Source organism: Lates calcarifer, linkage group LG15, assembly GCF_001640805.2.
Source record: "Lates calcarifer isolate ASB-BC8 linkage group LG15, TLL_Latcal_v3, whole genome shotgun sequence".
In the NCBI taxonomy this organism is placed as follows: domain Eukaryota; kingdom Metazoa; phylum Chordata; class Actinopteri; family Centropomidae; genus Lates; species Lates calcarifer.
This window is the reverse complement of record NC_066847.1, coordinates 28,111,072-28,119,214: the sequence shown is the minus strand read 5'-3', so window position 1 is coordinate 28,119,214 and position 8,143 is coordinate 28,111,072. Positions and strand designations below refer to the sequence as shown.

At 46.8% G+C, this 8,143-nt stretch overlaps 1 protein-coding gene across 2 annotated transcripts in view; it reads right to left on the bottom strand.

The window, feature by feature from the left end:
- Nucleotides 1-271: 271 nt before the first annotated feature.
- The window catches only part of LOC108887965 (teashirt homolog 1), a 38,462-nt gene continuing 30,590 nt past the window's right edge, over nt 272-8,143 (bottom strand). For both annotated transcript variants that reach the window (XM_018683717.2, XM_018683726.2), the window contains exon 3: nt 272-5,111. In XM_018683717.2, the coding sequence (XP_018539233.1) occupies nt 1,579-5,111 (3,533 nt within the window). In that variant the 3' untranslated portion in view covers nt 272-1,578. The remainder of the gene's footprint in view (nt 5,112-8,143) is intronic.

The window sequence follows — 8,143 nt, the reverse complement described above, 5'->3', positions numbered from 1 at the left end:
AGTATGACACCAGTGACTTTTCTTTTGCTCTTAAAATTTTGCAGACATAAAAGCAGGCCTGTTACAAAATATGTACAAATACAGAGACAACGATGCCTTAAATCTCACCTCTTCAATGTTAAATGTAGCCCAAAAAAAACCTATTACCCTGGGTCAGCATTTGATATGGGTGTGATTGCTTTAGTTTGTGGCAAAGAAAATTCTACAAAGTTTTATACATATTGAGTTTTGGTGCACCACCATGACAAATGAACACACAACCACAAATATATGACTGTTAACAACTGCTTTGGGGTTTATTTTACAATTGAGAAAGAAATGAAACAAACTAATCGGTGCTAAAAAGTTTTTTTTTTTTTTAACAATATTTTCGATAAAACATTGAAATGTATAGTCATTGTGCATCGCTTATTTATTTTCCACACCATTTCATGCATCAAATTGGATGCAAGTATAATTAAAATCATTTCTGTAAACCAAGCCAAAGAAGCTAAATTTGTATTTTCTTTAAAAAAGGACATTTTGTAGCTCTACAGCATATATCTATATACACCATCTGTTTTTCTTATTTTTTTTTATCATTTTTGTATATAAAATGACAATATAAAAGTTAGAGAATGCACACACCTTAAGATACAAAGAATGTGGAGCCGTTTCAAATGGTAAGATATGTCTTATGGAGTACTGACATTTCACTGGTAATCATTTACATGTAACGGACTTTTCTCTTTACAGTTGAATAAAGCGACACAATTTAGAAAGAGAAAGTTGTAACAAACCATACAACTGGAAAATTGCTATAAGGTGGTACTTCACAACGAGGAAAAGTTTTTTTGAGCAAACTTGCATACTGACGGCCATTCATTTTCACTGATTGACTCGTAACCAAAAGCAGCATTTCAGTTTTTCCAAATGTTCACATGATCTTTTTTTTTCTAATACACTGACGGATTTATGAGCAGGCCATTCATCATCAAAAACATTGCAATGACAGGAACTCAAAAACGAGAGGAAAGGGGGAAATGAAATGATGAATCCTTGATCTTTTAAAATCAATCTGATTTTGACAAATGCAAGATATTTCAAAACATGTTCTCTTTACAAATTCAAAATTCAACTGTCTAAGGTGCTACTTCAGTCTTTCAGGGTATTCTTTCATTCTTTTGGTGTATACATTTAATTTTCACCTTCTTCATATCAAGTATTATACAGTTTTCTCTTCCACCAATTCTCTCCACTCACCACTTTTACCATTGAAGCAGTAGTTGTATTTTTGCCATGAAAAGATTAAAATCTTGTGTTTAACCTTGATTCACTAAAATACATGCACAGATCAGACAAATAGCATATAAATATATTACAAAATAAGTGTAAAAAAGCTTGGCAAAACAAAAACAAATCAACATGAAAAGACATGGTCCAGTCAGGCAGTTATCACAACAAAAAATAATAAGACTGATTTTTTTCTGGCGGCTCAGTTCGGCCCAGTGCAGTAACTGTGAACAATGTCATTTTAGTGCAATGAAATTCTAGTCAGTTCCACAGCTGTCAGTCTCTACCCACAGCTCCAGACCCCGCTTAAACCTTCTCCATCTTGTCTAGCTTCTCCAGTTTCTCCAAAGCAGTGACAAACACTAGGTGGTCCTCTGGAGACTTGCCGTGGGTCTTGCTGAGGTGCAGTTTGACTGCATGCTTGCTGACGAATGTCCGATTGCAAAGTCTGCACTGGTACACAGAGCCTGTGTCGTCCTCTGGCGTGGTCAAGGCTGACAGGGGGCTGCCGAATGTCATTTTGTCTGTGATCACCTTTGAGGCAGCCTGCTGCTCCCGTAGGTGCTCAGCTGACAGTTTGGACAGGTCCTTCAAGCTGAAGCCCAGGTGAGACTCCAGGTGGCTGATGTAGGAGGAGGGAGTCCTGAACTGGGAGGCACAGTCACCACAGAGGAACACAGGCTGGCACGAGTCCATGTTCTTGAGAAACTTGGTGCCCCCAGTCCGTCTCAGCTGGTACTTGACATTAGCCAGCCAGTGGGATATGGTGGTCATGGAGAGACCTGTGAATTTACAGATGTGGACCCTTTCCTGAGGACCCAGGTCGGTCATGGCATAGCGGCCCTCTGGGGTCTCCCTCAGGCTGGAGGCAAACTGTGCCTGGAGGATGAGGAGGTGCTGAGGATTCCAGTTGGACTGCCTCCCCTTCCTCTTCTGCACTGGGGAGAGGTCCTCTAGAGCATCCTCGAACGCACTGCCGTCAGCATCCGACTTCTCTGAAATGGAGGAGGGAGTTGAAGATTTGGGCGTCAGTCTGCCGGTGAGGTTCTTAACCATATCAGAAATGTCCATCAGGGCATTCTCTCGCAGGGGAGAGGAGACTGAGTCAGGGAGGGAAATGAGGGGTTTATTACCATTTACACTATTGTTGGTCAAGAGCACACTGCTGCTGTTGTTATTGTTATTGTTGCTGTTACTAGAGGACTTATTTTTACTCAGGTCTATGGGCTGGTCATTGCTTTCATACAACTGATAGTGGTTGATGGGCTCAGCTGGCTTGCCCTGAGGAGTTGGGTTGAAAGCTGGCTTATCCATCATGCTGTTGCTGATTTTGTAAAGCATAGATAGTGGGTCTGCGGCTGGGCTCACTGGTTTGGCAGCCTTGCCCAGGTGTGTGTTCATGATTGACTGGAGTGCGCTGAGAGGGTTGATGAAAGGACTTTCTGGTGAGTGATCAGTGATGATGCCAAGACTGTTGCCGTTAGTTACCGGGGACTGACACGCCTCGGAGCCGTTCTTTGAATGGTTGCTGTGGCCATCCACTAGGCTCTCTTTGGGCTCCTTCTTGCAGATGAGCTCTGAATCTACGCTGCCTGGGCTGCTACTTCTCATACCAGACGGTTTACCTACAGAAAGGTCATTTGGAGATCCTAATTGCTCTCTCTGCTCCCTCAGTGCAGGAGAGGGGGATTTTACTAACGACGGGGGCCGGCAACGCTCCAGGCTCACCATCTTCTCCTCCTTTTCTTTCTTCACAGTGGCAGCTTTCCCTGTCACTTTCTCCACAAGCTCCTCCATGGCAGTGACATTGCTCCTGAGGGGGGTAGGTGAGGAGGGGCTCCGAGGTGAGTGGATGACTGAGTTGGGGTCACTCACCAGGCTCCGTAGCCCACTGTTAAACATTGGCTGCATTTGGACACTCTGTACAGTTGGGGGTAGAACAGTAGTGGAGCTTTTCATGGCACCCTGCAGCTGGTAGGCTGCATGGATGCTAGGATAGCCACCCCATGTGGGTGTGCCTGTCTGGGCCTTGCTGATGGCACTGGATACAGTATTCTCAAGGGATTTAAGAATATCTAAACCCTCTTTGGGAGTCTCCTCCAGATCTTCTTCTCTAAGATATTTATATGATGTGGCATCAGTCTCAGACTTCTCACCTGAGTCATCTTTCTCCTCCTTAATTTTTCTCTCCACTGACTCACCACCATCAACCTTTTCATCCTCACCTCCATCCCTCTTTTCCTCTGAGCCTGAAGAGAGGGCAGGGGACACAGGCTGGGACTTAACACTACTGGGAACGGGGAGTCTGGTGGTGGTCGGTGGCAGTGGGATGGACTGAATCTTCTCTTCCACCACTGGATCAAAGACCAGCTGTTTGCCCTTCTTGGATGCAGAATTTGTGACCTTCAAAAAGTGACCTGTAACCATCATGTGGGCAGTCAGCTGTTGCAGTGTGTCATGAGAGCTCCCACACTCCATGCATTTGAGGATCTGGGCTTTACGAGCTTCAAACTGCCAGGTGTAGCTGGCACCGTTCTGGTAGCCGTAGCGGTTGTTTGGCGTAACATAGGGGTTTGGTACGGCTTTTGTATCTTTGCCAACGTCCCCGAGGGACACACTTCCACCACCACTACCAGCATGGACAGAGTCTGGGGAGCACGGGGAGACTATAGCATCTTGAATAGCTCGTTTTTTAGCTGACGTGGGCACCAGTTTTGTGGCCAAGGCTGGCACTGGTTCTTTGAGAGGCACTTTCTGGTAATGCTTGGTCTTGATCATATGAACGCTGAGATCTTGAAGAGACTCGAATGAATGGCCACAGTACATGCACTTCAGCACCTTCTGGGCATCCTCTTTCCCCTCCATCTCCATCAGGGAGCGCTTGCGTGGTTTGGACCAGCGCTTTCCCTGATCCTCCTCCTTGTCCTTGTTGTCATCTCGATAATGGCCTGTCTCATTCATGTGCACTGTCAAACCCACCAGTGTGTCATAGGCAGCGCTGCAGTCTTTGCAGCGAAACTTGCTTGCACCAGTGAAAACAGAGCCATACAGCTTGTTGTTCTGCCGGTAGAGCTGCACTGTGCTGAAGAGGCTGGGCTCTGGCAAAAGATGGTATGGGGTCTGCTGAAGAGTTTTGGCTAGTGCTGCCTGGTGCCAGTCATAGGCTACACCACTACCATTACTAGCCCCACCACTGCTGCTCCCACTGCTGCTGGTTGCACTGTGGCTGCTAACAGCGCTAGCTGCTGTGCCATTAGTATTGCCACTCGCACTGCCTGTGTGGTTGACAGTGGTGCTGGAGCTCCTGCCATTGTGACTGCTAGTCATGTTGACCCCACTGCTCTTGCTTATGGTTGTTGTTGTGGAGGCAGAGGCAGTAGAGGCCGGCTCTGGAGTGGTGAGGGCACTGTTGACACTGCCTGCTGCAGCAGGCTTAGATTTCATGATGTCCATCGTGATGCTGGACCAAGAGGCATCTGAGATGAGGTTTGCATAGACGGCTTTCATCTGTGCCAGGCTATCCTGGAAAGAGAGGCCGTTGTTGGGGCGGAAGGGCAAAGCTGTGCCTTCCCTCTCCTGACCATCCCTGGAAGAGGTGCTCTTGAAGTCCGTAAGTCGGTCGCTGGCATCACTGAGTGGAGACCCATATCCAGCGTCAGGGTTAGTGCCATTGCTGAGTGGAGAGTCTCTGTAGCTAGGTGGCTGGCCTCCATCCACATCTTCCTCTTCCTCGTTGCACAGGAACTCATTGTCCTGGCCGTCTAATGAGAGGCCGTCATCCTGCAGGTGCTCTTCCTCATCGTGAGGGGCTGCCTTAAGCTCGTCCTCGGGCATGTACGCTGGAGCACAGAGAGAAAGAGGAAGAAACAGAAGACAAAAAAAGGGGAGAAAAGAGGAGAGAAAAAAGAGGTCAGCTCAGTGAAATTAAAGATTTACAGCACACTAACAGGACCACTGTCAAAATAACATGGAATGAATACGCAATGATAGGAAATGTAAGCTTTTATTCTCATCCAGTGGGTGTGTATGTGTGTGTCTGTATGCATGCATGCATGAGTTACTGTGCATTTTACACACATGTGGCTCTGAAAGCCAGTGGTGAAAAAAGCCTCCAAGGGAAAAATAAATCACTGAGCTTCTGACAGTTGTCCTTTCCCTTCCCAACTCCCTATTCCTCCACACATGCCGCATGTTCCCCAGGAAATGACTGGCTGTTTGGCCTTGTTAGCCAGCTGCATGCTTACATGTTCAGCTCCCCCTTTCTCTTTTCTGTCTCTCTTCCCCAAGCTTTATTGCCTCTCACTCATCCAGCCCATGAAGTTCAGCTCCTCACATGTTCAGGTTATGTAACTGATCGGGGAGGGAAAGAAACAAAACGCTAATCTGGAGATATCACAGCTTTTCCTAACCCACTCTGATGAGCGGAAGGTAATTTTCATTTGAGCTAATAAGCAGGAACTGGTAAAACAATGGTACTTGGATTGAGAATACCACACTGATTGTTGAAGGAAGGACTCTTGGGCAGACACTTTTTGCATCTGCAAAATCTGCTACTGCTCTGTGCATCCAAAATGGCATGCACAATGCTTAACAAGAAGACAGAAAAAAGTGAAGACATGATCAAAGATCGAGATGTGGGGAAAAGGGAACTAAAGAAGGCTGAGATGTAACAGGTTTACCACTGGAATATATGAAGGCATATAAGATAGAAGGCTGTGTGTGTGTGTGTGTGTGTGTGTGTGTGTGTGTGTGTGCATGTGCATGCTCGGGAGGACACAGCAAGCATCAGTAAGTATGAGAGACAGGAGGTGGTTAGGGGGAGAACAAGTGAATGAAAAGAAAATGTGGGGGAGAAAGAAAAAGTGAGCAGGAGCTGGTGGGTTTGGTGGGTGGGGAGAGGGACTGTAAGAGAAAAGGGAGAAAGTAGTGAGAGAGAGACAGCGAGAGGGTGAGGGAGGCAGGGAGACAGGAAAGACGGCCCCCTAGCTTCTTCCTTTATCTCCTTCCTGCATGGTGAGATGTGTGTCCTAGATGCCAGTATCAGTCTCTCCTGATGAAACAGATGTGCTGTCAGCTTCAAACGGCACGCTAACCTGTCATATCATAATCTAAGTGGACATAATACCTGATATATATACACTGGCACCATTTACTGCTGCCTGAGAGGAGATGGGTGGAGGAGGTGGGGGAGGTGAGCAGCTGCACCATCGACTGTGACTGTGCGATGATGTGCATGTGTGTGCGTGCCTCAGTAAGTGCCTGTTTGCGAACGCGTGTTCGCCCGCATGCTCACCTTCCCATGCCTGTGTGTGTACTTTACGCAGTCTGCTCGGCTCATACATGTTTGCTCTTACAGTGCAAAGCTGAACCCACCGACCATAATATTGCCTATAAGTCTGAGTTCGCTGTGTGCTACTGATACACCCTTCTCCAAATGAGCAACATACTCCCCTAACGCCTGACAGGATTTCAGTGAAATGAGAGCACTACAGGAGAACCTGGCTGCGCTTCAATCCCACTGACAGACTGAGACCGAGACAGTTTCTAAAACTCCTGAAAATCCCTAACACAGCAGATTAGCATTATGTGCTGTACTCTCTACAACACATCTGCAGAGAGTCTTCTGTTACAGTGCCTTCCCCCTCGCTAACCCGCTTCCAGAACAGGAGGCTATCAATACATATCAGCCATTTAATATACAAAGCATCCTGCAGAACGGCTATCCATTCTTCACAAGCCCACACGAACAGTGCAAACATACAGTAGGAATTACCTATGTGAGTCACTCATGTCGGCTGCAGCCAAAAAAATAGCTAAACCCCAATAGTTGGCAGTGCTTAATACATATACACTCACACACATACACACACAGAGACACACACAGACAGCAGGAATGAGAAGCAGCAGATCAGAAATATCCCTGGGTGAGTGACAAAACACAGACTGCAGCAGGGAGGGGCTTCGAACGATGAGCAGGTCGCCAGGGAACCCTTTGACGATCCCTGTCAATCAATGCCTGTCCTGCCATGTTGTCATGGAAACAACAAAGAGGGAGATATCAAAAGCACACAGACAAAAGACTGGCAGAGACAGACATCTGTAAAAATCACAGGCAGCAAGTGGACGGTTTTCGCAAACCATAAATGTACAATATTAGTAATGAGACATGGCTAACATTAGTCTGAAATAAATGATCTCTCCATCTGTTTTGAGATGCTGCATCTATTCTGACAGGATGCTAAAATCTGGAGCATGAGGGAGGAAAAATATTAAGAGCCTCATATCAACACTATCCATTCAATCACTGCAACTTGAACATGCGTGATTCTGACTCGCGACCAGATTAAGCTCTTTCTCTCGCCCTGGACGCACATATGCGGAGCAACACCAGCAGCAAGGGGCAGGCTCGGGAAGGGGTAGGGCTGGCGTGCCGTCCCTGGCGGTTTGGTTTGCCGAGTGGGTGATGGCTGTGAGCAGGGCCATCTGCACGGGCGCCAAAGCGCCTGTCACTTTTGCTCGGGGACGTGCCGCCATCAAGGAGACAGGCGGCAGCGTGGCCAGGATAGCACTGCAGACTCACTGTCAGAAGCAGCAGCGATCAAGCCCGCCACCAGCCACGCCAGATCACCAACTACACACAGCGAGGAGGCAAGAATTAGCGTCCCAGGGTATCACTGATCTCCCAATACCTGCACATATGGTTAATGTGACATTAATAAAAACGAACATAAAACACATCAAGTACTAGAAATGGTTTGTAGAAGCCCCTTTGGATGCTATCAAGAGCCCTTTTAAAAATTCATAATGCAAATTGAATTGACATACACACCTATGGTGCTATCAAAGGTTTTCATGTCTCAAGCTACCAAAT